The sequence below is a fragment of the Prionailurus bengalensis genome, chromosome B2 (assembly GCF_016509475.1).
Source record: "Prionailurus bengalensis isolate Pbe53 chromosome B2, Fcat_Pben_1.1_paternal_pri, whole genome shotgun sequence".
NCBI classification, from domain to species: domain Eukaryota; kingdom Metazoa; phylum Chordata; class Mammalia; order Carnivora; family Felidae; genus Prionailurus; species Prionailurus bengalensis.
The window spans coordinates 54,029,588-54,047,288 of record NC_057349.1 but is presented as its reverse complement, the minus strand read 5'-3'; the positions used below and the strand labels follow the sequence as shown (position 1 = coordinate 54,047,288).

General features: G+C 36.5%; 1 protein-coding gene across 7 annotated transcripts in view; it reads right to left on the bottom strand.

Annotated features, from left to right (window-relative positions):
- Positions 1-136: 136 nt before the first annotated feature.
- ZNF451 (zinc finger protein 451) overlaps positions 137-17,701 on the bottom strand; it is an 88,726-nt gene continuing 71,161 nt past the window's right edge. For 4 of the 7 annotated variants that reach the window (XM_043591705.1, XM_043591708.1, XM_043591710.1 and 1 more), the window contains 2 exons: positions 13,930-13,998; positions 137-2,309 (listed from right to left, as the gene is read on the bottom strand). In XM_043591705.1, coding sequence (XP_043447640.1) covers positions 2,263-2,309; positions 13,930-13,998 — 116 coding nt within the window. In that variant the 3' untranslated portion in view covers positions 137-2,262. Of the gene's footprint in view, positions 2,310-4,705; positions 5,033-13,929; positions 13,999-17,701 lie in introns of those variants that run through there. The other 3 variants (XM_043591711.1, XM_043591706.1, XM_043591709.1) reach the window with 3 other exon arrangements.

Genomic DNA, 17,701 nt, shown 5'->3' with positions numbered 1-17,701 from the left:
CCAGCCACCATCAGTTCTCACCTGGATTACTCCCAACACCTTCCTGTCTGGTCTTACTTCTCCTCTTGCCTCTGGTGTATATTCTCAATACAGTAATTACAGTAACCCTTCTAAAGAAGGCAGATCACACCATTAATTCTCAGAAACAGGATCTTTCCCTTCTTTATTTTTCCTTCTTTAGTTACCACCATTGGATACACTTGTTTATGATAATGTATAACACTCTATCCAACCCTCTCTTCACCAGTTATGCAAATCATAAAGGAGTGTGGGCTTTGCTTTGCTCACTGGTATATCCCAGTGCTTAGAACAGTCAGTGGCACATGGTAAGTACTCAACAAATACTGTGTGAGGGAATGCATGAAAGAAAAATAAATTAATGATGTAATGAAGATAAGCATCTTTGTCAATGTCAGAAACATATTTACTTTTGTTTTTTTAATCACTTTTGATAATAATACATATAATTTTCTGTAATACCATCTAATTACCTCTCCTCTTTGTGTCTAAATTAAGTTCAAATTATGAAGTAATTAAAAAATGACTTTTTAATTGCTTAACAAGTAGAAATATAATCAGTGACAATTATTAAATAAAATATTGAACGACCCAATTATCTTTTTTTAATGGTCATGATTAAATATCCCTTTACTGTCATATAAAAAATTTCATTTATTCTTTACCATACACACCACAAAAACTTCTTAACAGAACATCTGTGTGTGGCACCTCTGGCAGAGAGGTGTTGATTTCTCTTTCCCACATCTGCTTCAGCACTCTTCTTTCTGGATCATCCTTTGTGCTCCTCACTATTGAGCAAGCAAGCTCCTGGAAAGCTCTTTAAGGTCCAGCTCATGACTACCTCCTAAAGCCTTGCTTGATGACTTTAACATACAAATGAAAAGTACAATATGGTCATTTTGGAAAAATGGTAAGTTCTCAACCTACATGTCTACTTAAAAAAAATAAAAGCAGGTAGGACAGAACTGACATCTTACGAAATAAAAACACAAATTGTTTCCAATGTGGATTGGAAAGACTATAGTAAACAAAAACAAGCAGTAATTGTATTTTACACTAAAATATCTGGTTGCAAAGAAGAAAATTTTAGCGATGATTTTTTTTTTGTCTTAAAGAAAAAATTTATATTTATAGAAAATGTTAAGTTTTGTATGGAATTACTACTCAAAATTTTTAGGAAAGACATTTCTGGTCATGAAGCATATACACAAAGATACTGTGATAAGCCCTTCTTAGTCTTCTAATTATGTAATGTTTTTTATTATTCACAATGGAGCCTGAACATTTAAAAATTAAATGGGTAATATGAAATGTTGGAGACTGACAATTTAATGATTAATTAAAATGAAGACACTTACAATGAAATAAAAATTTTAAAGGGTTAATTAAGGAAGATTACTCCTGAGTAGACCTTTAACATTATTTTTTGAAGATTATGTTTACACAAATATATATAGAAAAAGACTAATATTATTAAAAATACATTTAATTCTATGCAAACATTTTGACATCATTCCCTTTAAATAGTAGATAATACAAGTCACATGATAGTCTAAGCAGGTAAAAGGAATGGAAAGGTTTCTTTTTAATAATTTCAAAGAAATTAGGGTTTGTCTTTTTTTTTAAATTCTACAGTGTGCTGCCCCAGTTAAAGTAGGAATATACATCTGAGTGAAACCCACAAAGAACACTGCTGGTAAAAATTTTAATCTGTTTCCATGATCAGTTTTCATTACTCTCTTCTAATAATCATAAACAAAGATCTCAATGGTATTCTATACTAGTGCCACATAAGAAATGGAATTTACAGGAAAACTGATCTATGACAGCTTTATTTATATTCATTTTCACTCTAAAAAAATAAACTAGAATCATTGTACAGTACAAATAAAATTGAAGCACTAATGCTATTTGGGAAACATATAAACAATAGTCAAGGGCTTCTCTATTTTTTAATTCTTTTAACCTAAATATATAAATTCAAAGTTGACTGGAAAACTGTGATAACTATATTAGAATACATGATTTATATTTGCATTAACATGTATTCTACTCCTCTGTACATTTTTGCAAAATAGCACAAAAATACAAAGCAAGTATCAGATGCAAAAGCAAAAAAAGCGTGTTTCCAAATACATCTGTACTAACAGATTTCTGGTCTCCTTTAGAAAACAAACTCAAGAATTCATTATTCTGAGTCTCTTCAAGGCCACTTGATGTTGTGTGGTAATATCTTTATAATTACATTTCCTCAAGACTTCTTCTAATAGCTTCTTCTAATTCCACATCTGCATTAAAAGACAGAATTTTAATATTTAGGGCAGAAAATAAATACATGCTTTATATAGATCTCATCAACAACACTTGGGATGATTTGACAGTTTCTTCATAAAATTTGAGTATTTCAAAACAATAAGAATCTGGATATAGTCTCAGGCTGAATTGTAATAAATATGAGCTTAATAAGGAACTTGCAAGTTATTTCCATTTAGGGACATGGAAAGTCAACAACCTTCTAGAATCACTTGAGGCAATGCATATAAGAGTTGATATAGGCAAAACCACGAAATGCCAAAATCTCAAAGAGATTAAAAATTTAGTTTGCAGTGCCTGGGTGGCTCAGTAGGTTAAGTGTCCAACTTCGGCTCAGGTCATGATCTCACACTTTGTGGGTCCGAGCCTCACAATGGGCTCTGTGCTGACAGCTCGGAGCCTGGAGCCTGGAGCCTGCTTTTGGATTCTCTCTCTCTCTCTCTCTCTGCCTCTTGCCTGCTTGTGCTCTCTCTCTCTCAAACGTAAACAAACATTAAGGAAAAAAAAAAAAAAAGCTACAGGCTAGTGTATAATGTGTGTTAAGTTAAAGCTAGATTCTAGGTCAGGGAGTTGCCCTAAGATGAATTCAAAGGGATGAGGAAATACAAAGAAAACCCAAGTTGCTTCCTAGCAAAGAAAAACAAGGTGACAACACTTATAAAAAATATGAAAACTGGGGCGCCTGGGTGGCGCAGTCGGTTAGGCGTCCGACTTCAGCCAGGTCACGATCTCGCGGTCTGTGAGTTCGAGCCCCGCGTCAGGCTCTGGGCTGATGGCTCAGAGCCTGGAGCCTGTTTCTGATTCTGTGTCTCCCTCTCTCTGCCCCACCCCCGTTCATGCTCTGTCTCTCTCTGTCCCAAAAATAAATAAACGTGGAAAAAAAAAATTAAAAAAAAAAATATGAAAACTTATTATAAAGTTATAGTAATTAAGAGTGTGGCCCAGTTTCTAGAAGATAATTCAAGGGGACAGCGTCAAGACCTCAGTGTAGGGAAATATTTATTAAACAGAATTTAAAAAAATATTATGGAAAACTACGGTAATTTGGAATGTATTAAAATTACTTTTATTCATTAAAAGACACCATTAAATGAGGAGCATGGGTGGCTAAATCAATTAAATGTCGACTCTTGATTTTGGCTCAGGTCATGATCTCATGGTTTGTGGGTTTGAGCCCCACGTGTGGCTCTGTGCTGACGGTATGGAGCCTGCTTGGGGTTCTCTCTCTCTCCCTCCCTCCCTCCCTCTCTCTCTCAAAATACATAAACATTAAAAAAAAAAGACAAAATTAAATGAGTAAAAAGGCAAGACATACAGTGGGAGAAAATATTTACAATACATGGAACTTGTACCCAGAAAGTATTAAAAAATTTTCAACCCTGAACAATCAATAAAATAATCCACAAGAAAACTGTTAAGAAATTTGAAAAAGCACAAAAGATTATGTCAAAATGGTCAATAACCTTACTCATCAGAAAAATGTAAATTAAAACTACCAAGAAATAACAGTATATATTCATCACTAGCTAAAATTAAAGAGATCAGATAATTTAAATGATTAGTGAAAATGTACATCAATGGGAACTCACATATGCAACACAGGACAAAAGAAAGTGGCACAACCACTTTGGAAAAACAATTTGGCATTACCTTCTGAAGTTGAACACAAGCAATCCCACTCCTAGGTATATATTCCCAGAAATGCACACATATGTGTATTAAAAGACATGTATGGGGGCGCCTGGGTGGCTCAGTCGGTTAAGCGTCCGACTTCGGCTCAGGTCACGATCTTGCGGTCCATGAGTTCGAGCCCCCACGTCGGGCTCTGTGCTGACTGCTCAGAGCCTGGAGCCTGTTTCAGATTCTGTGTCTCCCTCTCTCTCTGACCCTCCCCTGTTCATGCTCTGTGTCTCTCTGTCTCAAAAATAAATTAACGTTAAAAAAAAAACTAAAAAAAATAAAAGACATGTATGAGAACATTCACAGTAGTATTACTTGCAACAGACAAAAAGTACAAAGCAAATGTCTATAAATAGGTGAATTGAGATATATATGTAAAATAGAATATTATTCAGATATTAGGAATGAACAAACAAAAGCTACATGCTAACACCTGGATTAATCTATAAAACAACTCGACTAGAAGACACCCAGACAAAGGAACACCTGGGTGGCTCAGTCGGTTTAGCTTCCAACTTCAGCTCAGGTCATGATTTCATGGTTCATGAGTTTGAGCCCCACATTGTGCTTGTTGCTGTCAGCACAGAACGAGCTTTGGCTCCTCTGTCCCCCTCTCTCTCCCTCTTCCCCGCTTGTGCACTCTCTCAAAAATAAACATTAAAAAAAAAAAAAAAAGGCACCCAGACACAAAAGAATATATAGACTCTGCTTGTGCTGTCCAATATGATGGCCACTGACTCTATGTGGCTATTTATATTTAAATCAATTAAAATTAAATGAGATTTAAGATTCGGTTCCTCAGTTAAGCTACATTTCAAGTGCTTAATAGCCACACATGAATATTAGCAACCATATGGGTGCTGATATCAAGTATTTTCATCACAGAAAATTATATTGGACAATGATGATCTGTATGATCCCCTTTAAATAAAGTTCAAAATCGAGCACTACTAAACTAGTATTTCAAGACATGATAGTGGCCACTAACCTTTTTTGGGAAGGAGTGCAGGAGAAGTAACTGGAAGAGAGAAATGAGGGGGACACTTCTAAGGTACTGGTTGTTGTTGAATTACGTTCCACCCAAACATGTGTCCAAATCCCTAGTACCCAGGAATGTGACCTAATTTGAAAATAGGGTCTTTGCAGATATAATCAATTTAAGATTAGGTCACTAGGGTGAGCCCTAATCCAACATGACTGGTGTCCTTATAAGAAAAAAATACCATGTGAAGACAGACACGCAGGTAGAAGATGGCCACATGATGACAGAGGCAGAGACTGGAGTGATGCATTCATAAACCAAGGAGTGCCTATGATTGCCTATAACAACTAAAAGCTAGGAGAGGGACAATGGCCCTACAGACAACTTGACTTTAGTTTTCTAACCCCTAAAGCTGTGAGACAATAAATCTGTTGTTTTAAGTCATCTAGTTTGTAGTATGTAGTTATGGCAGCCCCAGGAAATTAACATGCTGGTGCTATTCCATTTTTTTAACCTGAGGGATGTAAGATCTTTTGTACAATTTTTGTGTTCATTATACTATACACATTTACACCCAGAGAACCAAACACTGGAGAATACTAGCATCTAAGTTGGGAGGAGAGGATCAGAATTGAAGGGTTTTAGAGTCCTTTTCTTATTGCAGAGGCAGACAGCATGTAGGTATACTTTAGTTTTTAAATTACACGTAAAAATGTGGCAAAATGCCAATATAAGCACAAAAAAATAGAAATAAGGTATATAACTTACAAACCAATTAAAAGAAAACAGAAAACTAAAAATATACAAAAACAATTAAATGGTTCCACTTCTAATAATAGTGGAGTAGCTTATTGTGGATTAGCCCTCTCGTAGATAACAATTATGAACTATTTTAAGGCACTGGAGAACAAAAAAATCAGGTAGAAACAGGACAGAAGCTGATCACTGAAAGAAGCAAACTGCACAGGGTTCAATTTTCAGCTTTATGGTTTTATTGCCTCACGGTATTCCTCAGTCCTTGTAGAACAAGAATAAAACTTAACCCAGGAAGTGAAACTGTGTGGCTTAAGGCATCATAGACAGAGTTTGAATCATAGAAGCTAGAAAGTGGAGCTGGGGAAAGGAAAGGAAGTTTTGAAAAAATAAGGGTATTCCAGAAGAAACAAGAAACCAACAGAAGGAGGATCCTCGAAATCTACCAATTTTTAGTTGACTTCTAAACTTTGCATACAAAGGAGACGATCTAAGATTCTGAGTGAAAAACAACAGTTTGGAAGTAAAAGAAGTAAGCAACTTTAGCTACTGCCTGCTGTGGAAGAGGCAGAGGTTGGAGATTAGGTCTATCAGGTAACCGCCTTCAAAAGAAAAAAAAAAACAAAACCAAAATCCAAAGAATCTGCAATGTACATCCAGAATATCCATATACATCAAAAATCACTTGATTTGCAAGGGGAAAAAGAAATGTAACCCAACAGTCAAGAAAAATAGCCAATTGAAACTAATCCCCAAGATAACTGAGCTGTTGGAATTAGGAGAAAAGAATTTTAGAAAATTTGTATTTTCAAGGACTTAAGGATGAATGCATAGAAAATCTCAACAGAGAAATGAGATCTATGTAAAATCAAAACAACTAGGAACAACACCTGGGTGGCTCAGCTGGTTGAGCGTCTGACTCCTGATTTTGGTTCAGGTCATGATCCCAGGATCATAGGATGGAGCCCCACATCAGGCTCTGCGTTGAGCATGGAGCCTGCTTGGGATTCTCTCTCCCAATCTCTCTCTCTCTCTCTCTCTCTCTACCCTCCCGTCCCCACCTCTCAAAAAAAATTAACACTTAAAAAAAAAAGTTCATTCCTTGAAAAAGATAAAAAAAATCGATAAATTTCAAGTTAGACTGATCAGGAAAGACAGGAAACAAAAATTACCAATATCAGTAACAAATGAGGAAATATCACCACAGATCCTACAGAAATAAAAAGTACATTTGGTATATTTGACAATTTAGTTAGAATGGACAGATTTCTTGAAAAACACAATTCTCTAAAAACTGACACAAAATTAAACAAAATCTGAACACCTATATATATTAAAGAAAATAAATCTATTATCAAAAAACTTCCCAGGAAGAAAACTCCAGGCCTAGATAGTTTTACCAGTGAATTCTCTAAAACATTTAAAGAAGAAATAAAATCAGTCTTGGAGTGAATTCAACAAAATGGTGGAGTAACCAGCTGCAAACACCCATCCTTCCACAGAAACACTGAAACACACACAGAAACCATCAGAAACAACTTTGTCCAAAGTCTGAAAAACATTCAAAGGTTCACAGCAACTAAGCAAACATTAAATCAAGAAAAAGACAACATAAAAACAGTAGGAAAGGGGCACCTGGCTGGCTCAGTTGGTTAAGTGACTCTTGATTTTGGCCCAGATCATGATCTCACGGCCCTGGGATCGAGCCCCAAGTCAGACTCTGAGTTGACAGCATGGAACCTGCTTGGGATTCTGTCTCCCCCACTTTCTCTCTGCCTCTCCTGCCCATGCACATATGCTCTCTCTCAAAATAAGTAATAAATAAACTTAAAAAAGAACCAGGAGGAAAGCCTAGTGGTATTTTTACTTGCCCTTTCTTCACCACCTCCTTGACTTGGCAGCAGTCTTGAAAACAACAGAGAATGTTCCTGGTATGGGACTCTGGTCCCTAGTTCCAGATGGAGTACAGTAGAAATTACAAATTACTGTGTTTGTTTGTTTTAGTCTGTCTGGGGACTCTGGGGGCTACAAAAAGGATGGATACAAGGCATATGTCTCTGTTTTGCCTTGCTCAGAACCCATTTAGGAACAAAAAGCAGTGGGCATTGCTCAAAACATTTTAAGGTGAATAATAATTAAAAAAAACACACAACAAAACATAGCCTGGAGCAAAAGATTATAGTTGAGACATACAAAAGACTGCCTAATAAACACCTAGAAGGAAAACCCCCAGAAACTTTCTTCGGGAAATTAGGGCATTCAAAAGCACCTGCACATGCCCTAGGACAGGATGCACGCTAAGAAAATACCTGAAAAGACCCTAAGCTTTCACCACTGGCTGATTTGTAGGCCCAGTGCAAGCCTGGCTAAATGCTGAAGAGCTTCAGCACAGAGCCAAACTGCAAACACTAAGAAAGGTTGTTTTGTTTTGTTTTGAGCTTCTGGTAATCAAGGCAGTTTCTGGTAAAACACTAGCTGAACACAAGCTAAAAGAACAGAGATTCAGGAGTGCCTGGTTGGCTCAGTTGGAAGAGCATGTGAGTTCGAGCCCCATGTTGGGTGTGGATACTATTAAAAAAAAAAAAAATTAAAAAAATAGAGACTTAGATACTTTGAGGACCAGACATGTATTTTTTGCAAAAATACAGCTGATCTTGGAACAACACAAGTTTGAACTGTGTGGGTCCACTTTTATATGGATTTTGATAAATACAAATACAGTACAGTACTATAAATGTATTTTCTCTTCCTTATGTTTTTCTTCATTTTTTTTCTGTAGATTATTTAAGAAAATAGTATATAACACATATAACATACAAAATATGTGTTAATTGACAGTTTATGTTATTGGTGAGGCTTCCAGTCAACAGCGGGCTATTAGCAGTTAAGTTTTTGGGAATATAAATTTCTGATTGTGTGTTGGGTGGTCTCAGTGCCCCAACCCATTGGGTTTAAGGGTCAACTGTAGTTTGGAAAAACAACCAACCAAACAGACAATTACAACCTTTAATAATAACAGCAAACTGTGGGGAAGAGATATAATCTGATTTCCAGAAGTACTGTAGTATTTGCATATCCAGTTTTCAACAACAACAAAAACAAAGAATACAAAGAAACAGAAATGTATGACCCATTTGAAGGGAAAAAAAAAATGAATTAAACTGTCCCTGAGAAAGCCTAGATATTGGACTTCCTGGACAAGGACTTTATATCAATTGTCTTAAATAAGTTCTAAGAGCTAAAGTATATTATGGACAAAGAACTAAAGGAAACCAGGAAAGCAATGTATGAACAAAATGAAGTTATCAATGAAGAGATGGAAAGTATGAGAAGCCAGCAAATAGAACTTCTGGAGCTGAAAAGTACAACTGAAATGAAAAATTCATTATAAAAGTTTAACAAATTTAAGCAAACAGAAAAAAAAAGAATCAGCAAACTTGAGGATAGGGCAATTTATCCAGTTTGAAGATCAGAAAGAAAAATGGAGAAAAGCAAGCAGAGGCTAAGAGACCAGTGGAGCACCATCAAATGCAGGAAGGCAGGCATTATGGGAGCCCCAGAAGGAGAAGGGGGCAGAAAGAATATTTGAAGAAATAATGGCAAACAAATAGCCCAAATTTGATGAAAGATATGAACCTATGCATCCAAGAAGCTCAACAAACTCCAGGAAGAAACTGAAAGAGATCCACATTGAGACACATTATAATCAAACTGTCAAAAGCCAAAAACAACAAAAGCAGCAAGAGAGAAGCAATTCATCATGTATAAGAAATTCTCAATAATAAAATTAATAGCTTAATTTTCATCAAACCATGGAGGCCAGAAGGCAGTGAGATAACATATTTAAAGTGCTGGAGGGGCGCCTGGGTGGCGCAGTTGGTTAAGCATCCGACTTCAGCCAGGTCACGATCTTGCGGTCCGTGAGTTTGAGCCCCGCGTCAGGCTCTGGGCTGATGGCTCAGAGCCTGGAGCCTGTTTCCGATTCTGTGTCTCCCTCTCTCTCTGCCCCTCCCCCGTTCATGCTCTGTCTCTCTCTGTCCCAAAAATAAATAAACGTTGAAAAAAAAAAATTAAAAAAAAAAAAAAAAGAAAGAAAAAATAAAGTGCTGGAAAAAAGACCTATAAACCAAGAATTCTATATCCAGCAAAACTAGTCTTCAAGAATGGAGGAGAAATGAAGACTTTCCCATATAAACAGAAGGTAAGGGAGTTTGTTACTAGCAGACCTGCCTTACAAGAAATGCTAAAGGGAATCCATTTGGTTGAAATGAAAGAACATTAAACAATAACGGAAAGCTATATGAAGAAATAAAGACAATTTGTGGGAAGTAGGTCTTTGCCTTAATTTCATTCATTTTGAAAAAGAGGTAATTATTGCAGAATAGGCAAGAACTCAGTAATAGGAGTTAGGATACTTATATATGAATCATGCCCCATCATTTTGAGACTGAGAATCTGGAGGCAAATTACTTAATGTTTAGAAGACTACATTTTTATGTAAAATGAAGAGAATATTCTGACTCTTACAGAGCTGTTGAGATTAGTGTTTTCTTAAACATTAGCTGAATTAAAAAATAAACATATTATTCTCTCTTATTCTGTATTTGTTCATTCAACTAGCCACAATGTTTTACTACTTATAATATTAATTATATGATGACTGCTATTAATTGAGAGCTGAGTTTTTAACCAAGGCAGTCTGAATCCAAAGTCTACACTCTATACCACCATACTATGTGGTCCCTACTTCCCCTGTCTGGTATACAAAATAGATTACAGAAGATATTTATGATTGGCATGGGTAGTCAGAATCTGATACTGGTCTATAGAGAACAGCAGCAAAGAATGAGACAAATCATCATGGGGGTACATAGTGTGGGTAAGGAAACTACCATTCCTCAAGGCAAAAAGTCACAAGATTTATCCTGCCTTTTGCCACTATTTGTCAGGCAGTTACAATGTTGTGCCGGAAAGAAAAAGAATGAAAAGAGGCTTGAGAAGTTATTTAACCTTTTTTTTAAGTTTTGCTAATAAGTCTGCACTAAAATACCACTTTGCTTCCATGGTGCAGGGTCAATAAATCACCCACTCTTATCTCACCCAAATGGCCTTTATCTTTTTTTTTTTAATTAAAAAAATTTTTTTGAGACATGGGGAGGGGAAGAGAGAGAGGGGGACAGAGGACCCAAAACGGGCTCTGTGCTGACAATAGCGAGCCCAATGAGGGGCTGGAACTCACGAACCTCGAGATCATGACCTGAGCCGAAGTCAGATGCTCAATCGAGTCACCCAGGCACCCCCAAATGGCCTTAATCTTAATTTCCCTTACTTAGCTTTAGAGAGATGGGTCCTGCTAGCTCTAACATATTCTGAGTTTGTTATAAGTATATTCTTCAACAGGCAATCATTTTAGTGCCAAACACCAGGAGCTAGGTGCTATTGAAAAAAAGACAAAACAACAAAACACATGATCCTACTTCTCAAGGGGATAATACACAAGCAGATAAATATGTTTGGTATGGTACAGAGGAAGGCTAGAGGAGGCAGCAGTTAGCTCTCTCTAAAAAGGGTAACTCTAAAAGTAATGACCAAACAACAATGCCTACAAAATGTCAAGTCTCTACGGTGCAACTTAAGAGATGATATTTGAGCTAGTTCTTGTTGGGTGAAAGGGGAAAAAGAAGAGTATCAGAGGAAACTGCAGAGACCAAATTCCTTAACTTAACATGGAACACTGTGGGCTGTCAAACTTATTTATATAAAGCATCAGAAAAAAAAAAACCACACACACACATAACACTTTGATTTTTCTTAGAATTAGAGCATTACATTCTTACCTCATATGACAAGTAGTTTAAAGTATCTTTTCCTGAATTCTTTAATAGCAATCTTTTTGCCAAACTGAAGAATCACAAAAATGTAAAAACTCTCCAAATCATAAAACAGCCAGAGATAACAAAATGTTAGAAACTCTGGTACACATTGCATTATACATATCTCAGATTTCCTGGGTCAGCTAGGAACCATAAAAACTGTGAAAGCTCCTCAAGGGTGGTTATTTAAAAGTTATAATTTTGTGTGGCATTTTCCATGGGATTAAGTCATGAGTGGAAAATAAAGGCTGCCAAGTCTGAACTACTTAGATGCTCAGTGGTGTTTATCTTTTAGTGGTCTTGATAAACAACTTAGGTGGCAGGTTTTTTGTTTTTGTTTTTAACTCACGAAAGTTCTTTCATTTGTTTAACTCATTATTATGTGGCTGCTAAGCAGTGAGCCAGACCTTGAAAAACCATGTTGGGAAAACAAGATGGTCAAAAAAACTTGCTTCCATTTAGGTTGCAGATTTACTGCCAACTTTATTTAACCACTGAATTTTGGTTATAAGACTAGAGTTTTGATGAATCAAGTCCACTGCCAGACTCAAATTCCTAAACTCCTAATAGCACAGAGTATGCTCTTTTAAAAAAAAAAAATTGGGGGGCGCCTGGGTGGCGCAGTCGGTTAAGCTCCGACTTCAGCCAGGTCACGATCTCGCGGTCCTTGAGTTCGAGCCCTGCGTCGGGCTCTGGGCTGATGGCTCGGAGCCTGGAGCCTGTTTCCGATTCTGTGTCTCCCTCTCTCTCTGACCCTCCCCCGTTCATGCTCTGTCTCTCTCTGTCCCAAAAATAAATAAACGTTGAAAAAAAAAATTTAAAAAAAATTTTTTTAATGCTTATTTATTTGAGAGAGAGAGAGAGCGCGAGCAAGCACATGAGTGGGGGAGGGGCAGAGAGAGAGGGAGACACAGAATCTGAAACAGGCTCCAGGCTCTGAGCTGTCAGCACAGAGCCCCACGTGGGGCTTGAACTCACAGACCGAGAGATCATGACCTGAACCAAAGTTGGAGGCTCAACCGACTGAGCCACCCAGAAGCCCCCAGGGTATGCTCTTAAACAATTGCATTATGTGAGAGATCAAGCAAATACACAGAAAATAAATCAGCTGGGCTATTCTATGCTTGTTTAGCCACATTTTCCTCCCTACATTCTAGTCTCCACATTCCCATTCTCAAATCTCCAACAACAAATACTTTATTGGAATATATTAAGACTTCTGTTGTCCTTTAAGGTTAAAGATGTCATTGAAATAGTTAAACTTCTTCAGTGAAGCTTAAACCATTTTCTAAAATCACTGTTTTGTTTTTCCCTATGGTTATTAAAAAGCACAGTCTGTTATGGAAAAACCAAAATAAAAGCATATGACACAACTAAATAGTGGTACAGCCAGGAAACTATTCGATGTGAATAAAAAAGTTCTCTTTAACCTATGGAAGAAAACAGCTTTTCCTTTAAGAAGAGGGAAAGACTTAATTTATAGAAACAGCCCATTAATAATCAGATAGAAGTGCTTGTTTTCATAGTTCCACATTTAACTTGTAATATTCTTGTTTTTTGACAGAGAGAGAGAAGGAGAGAGAGAACATGTATGCACAAGGGGGAAAAGTGCAGAAAGAGAGGGAAAGAGAGAATTCCAAGCAGGCTCCGCACTAGTGGAGGATTTGTGGGGCTTGATCCCATGAATCGTGAGACCATGACCCTAGATGAAATCAAGAGTTGGATGCTTAACTGACTGAGCCACCCAGGTGCCCCTAACTTATAATATTCTTAATTCAATACTACTTGAAATAAAGAAAAATTAGGAAACCAAAATCTTCTCCTAGCCTAGGGTTAGAAAACTTTTTCTGCAAAGGGTCAGAAAATAATTATTTTAGGCTTTTGTCCTTGATTCAACTTCCATAAGAAAATGCAAACTCTCGGGGCGCCTGGGTGGCGCAGTCAGTTAAGCGTCCGACTTCAGCCAGGTCACGATCTCACGGCCCGTGAGTTCGAGCCCCGCGTCAGGCTCTGGGCTGATGGCTCAGAGCCTGGAGCCTGTTTCCGATTCTGTGTCTCCCTCTCTCTCTGCCCCTCCCCCGTTCATGCTCTGTCTCTCTCTGTCCCAAAAATAAATAAATGTTTAAAAAAAAAAAAAAAAAAAAAAAGAAAATGCAAACTCTCCTTTAAACAAGGAAACAATATTTCTGAAACTCAGGGGTAGGAGGTTAATAGGAGGGAGTAGGAGTGGATGAAGTGGTAAGAAGGGGAGCAATTAAAAAATACAGATACAGTGAAGTAGGAAAAGGATTAACTCCATTAGGTTACCTTCTGTGGATGTGAATTCTTCTTCTATTGAAGTATTTTTTATACCCAGGTTATCATCACTATCACATTCTGTAAGGCAGAATAAATACAAATATATTTCTGAAACAGTTATTGTGCCATCATTTATGTAGTCTCAAACAATATTATTTTCAATCACTTCTACCATAGCAAAGCTTACTAATTACAATTCATTAGTATTATACCACTTTTCCTATAGGTTTCCTTTTAAAAAATGCTTACCAAATACTACTTAAATAAATCAAGGGGGAAAAAAGGCTAATGAAATTAATTCAATTTCAGCTCTATATTCAAATTATTTGAAAAATTTATTTTAGCACAACTGTTAATATAAAATTCTATTATTAAAAAAACCTAGAAATTAAGAAAAGCTAGTATGTTTGTTTAAATCTAGCAAATAAACTCCCAAGTTTAAGTTACATGAAATCATCTTAAAATTTCTAAAATGATGAGATAAAGTTCTTCTATATTTTGACTATCATGCATCATTGCCATAGAGACCACAGGCTTAAATTAGCAATACTTCTTCATGGCACAAACTCACTTACCTGATGTCTTATATACTTTCATAATGAAAACCTAAGTCTATATAAAAATGATATGACTGATCAGGTATTGCAAAAGTCACTTAAAATTTGAACCAGTGAGCAAAGACTTGATTTATCACTTTAACTACATTTAAATCAATATATACATCATAGTGACTGAATCAGAAATTAAATACCTGAATATAAGTCATATGGACATATTTGCTTTTGTGGAAAATAGGTAAAAACTTAAATATACATTTAAAAATTTAAGATTTTTAGTATTTATAAATAAAAATCACTATATTTCACTTATATTTCTTTGTTGCAGAAATTTGTTGTAAGCCATCTTTTGCCATTCCAGCAAAAATACTAATGCTGTTTTTATAATCTGTTATGTACACTTACAAACTCAAATATTTCAAGCTATGTTTTAGGGAAATAAAACTTTACATTTACTATCTGAAGAACAACAAATTAAGCCTAAAGACATTAGGAACAATGAGAAAGTACCCAAGGTTTCTGTTATTTCAATTCAAAAGCAATGCCAGTCAAAAGCAGAATGTTTTAACTGGACTAAACAATTCATCATTGCATACAAGGCTTAGGCAAAAGTGTAGGTTTGAATCACAAGGATTAGCATGACACTAGGTTGCAAAAATTAAAAAAGGTTTTCTTTGCCTCAGTCAGCCCCACCTGTAGAACAGAGAAAATCATGAATATTCTTTCCTGTTTTCATTGACTTACAAAGAATTAATTGTATCACATAGATTTTTAGGATGGTGTCCTAACCAACAACCTGTGGATAGTCTCAGTAACAGGCTGAAGAAACAACTGGCAGACTTTTAGAATTAAGTTCAACAATTATTTTATATAATGACTACTGGATACAGCATGATGCTACTTCTGTCAGCCACATTTTCATGACATGGGTGAACTTTTATGTTTCATACTTAAGATGGCTTTAAAAATTTGTGTAACTGGGGGGGCACCTGGGTGGCCCAGTCAACCGTCCAACTCTTGATTTCGCTCAGGTCACGATCTCATGGTTCCTGAGTTTGAGCCCTGCATCAGACTTTGTGCTGACAGTGTGGAGCCTGCTTGGGATTCTGTCTGCTTCTCTCCCTGTCCCTTCCCGACTTGGTCTCTGTATCTTTCTCAAAATAAATAAAAACTTAAAAATTTTTGTGTAATTGGTATGATTCCATAGATACCAATGATACTTAATGCTTCCTTCCATCCATTCATTCCAAAATGATGACATACACCAAACAGGTATGACAAAGTCCTAGGCCCTATGGTACTCAGATTCAACAAAAATTATCTTGAAGCATAGTAAAATCTGCTTTCACACTGAATTAATTCATAATATCAAGTTCAACCTTGAAAAAATAGTCTAGGGAAGTTAATACTTTACATAAAACTCAAAGATGTTTAATTACTAAAGAACTATAAACAACTGAACATACAAAACTATGTTTTTAAAAAGAAAATTTTACATAAATTAATATTCTTCAACTAAACTACAAGATACAGCTAACTTCTGTTATATAATTAGATCTCTAAGAGCCCATAGAATTCTTTTTTTTTTTTTAATTATTTAAAGTTTAGTTATTTAGAGAGAGAAAGAGCAAGTGGCGGGGGGGGGGGGGGCAGAGAGAGAGGGAGAAAGAGAATCCCAAGTGGGGAGATCATGACCCAAGCCGAAATCGAGTTGGAGGCTTCACCCACTGAGCCACTCAGGCACCTCCAGAACTTTTTATATAAGCAATTGCCACCAATGGAGAAAGAAAAAAGAAAGAAAGAAAAGAAGAAAGAAAGAAAAAGAAAGAAGGAAAGAAAGAAAGAGAGAGAGAGAGAGAGAGAGAGAGAGAGAGAAAGAAAGGAAGGAAGGAAGGAAGGAAGGAAGGAAGGAAGGAAGAAAAAGAAAAAGAAAGAAAGAAAAAGAAAAGGTGATGTAGAAATTCAGCCATTATAAAGTATGGCTAAGATAGGGGTTTGTTTGTTTTTATGAAAGATATTAGGGAACTCACAGTGCTGATCACTTTCCTTGGCTGTGTTTGATATATAATCAGCAATACCAAAACTCACAATCAAATCTTTTAATTTTCTGTCCACCCCCATACATCTTCCTAAATGTTATTTTTGTTAAACTCTCATACTTGGTATCTTTATATAAACTCTGCAATTGTGTTGTCAACACTACAGCAAAACGTCTTTATCTTTTTCAAGGAGATGGTTAGAGTCAATAATTCGCACTGGATTCTCTACATCATAAAATCAGATATTTGTATCAGTAAAAGGCTCAGCCTTACCAGGAGATACTGATAAAGAGAAAAATACTTGCTGTGTGGCCACAGGTAGCTTATTTTAACCTTTCTGGACCTCCACGAAATGGGATGATCTTAACACATCCTACCTCACAGTGTTGAAAAGGTAATTAAATAACATGTGGAAGTTGTTCTTTAAACATGTTTAAACATATTCAACCACTACAAATATAAAAAGCAGCCAGGAGAGTGGCTGGCACATTGTAGGCCCTCAATAAAGATTAGTTCCTTTTCTCTCCTTAAAAACATTTAAGTGACAAGTTATATTTGCATCTTCGGAAAATGAGTCGAGTTAGAATGAACATGTATTTGTGAATAAAATGTAAAAAAAAAAAAAAAAAAAAAAAAAAAAAGATCTAGAGGAAGAGAAAGTATACCTGGCTCCTCTGATTAGGATTACTAGAAAGGATCCATGTTTCTTGGCAAGTTTTTTTTTTTCATTTTATTTTTTAAGTATGCTTCACACCCAGCATGGAATCAATGCAGGGCTTGAGCTCACGACCCTGAGATCAAGACCTGAGTAGAGATCAAGAGTTGGACACTTAGGGGCACCTGGGGTGCTCACTCTTGATTTCAGTCAGTGGACTGACTCTTGATTTCAGCTCAGGTCATGATCTCATGGTTCCTGAGATTAAGCCCAGTATTGGGCTCTGTGCCAAGAGCATGGAGCCTGCTTGGGATTCTCTCTTCCCTTCTCTCTGCCTCTCCACTGATGATTTCTCTCTCAAAATAAATAAACATTAAAAACTAAAAGTGCCAGATGCTTAAATAATTGAGCCACCCAGGCATCCCCTGTAAAGTTTTAAATGAGTGAGAACAACTGGGGCGCCTGGGTGGCTCAGTTGGTTGAGTGTCCAACTTTGGCTCAGGTCATGATCTCGTGGTTGTGGGTTCAAG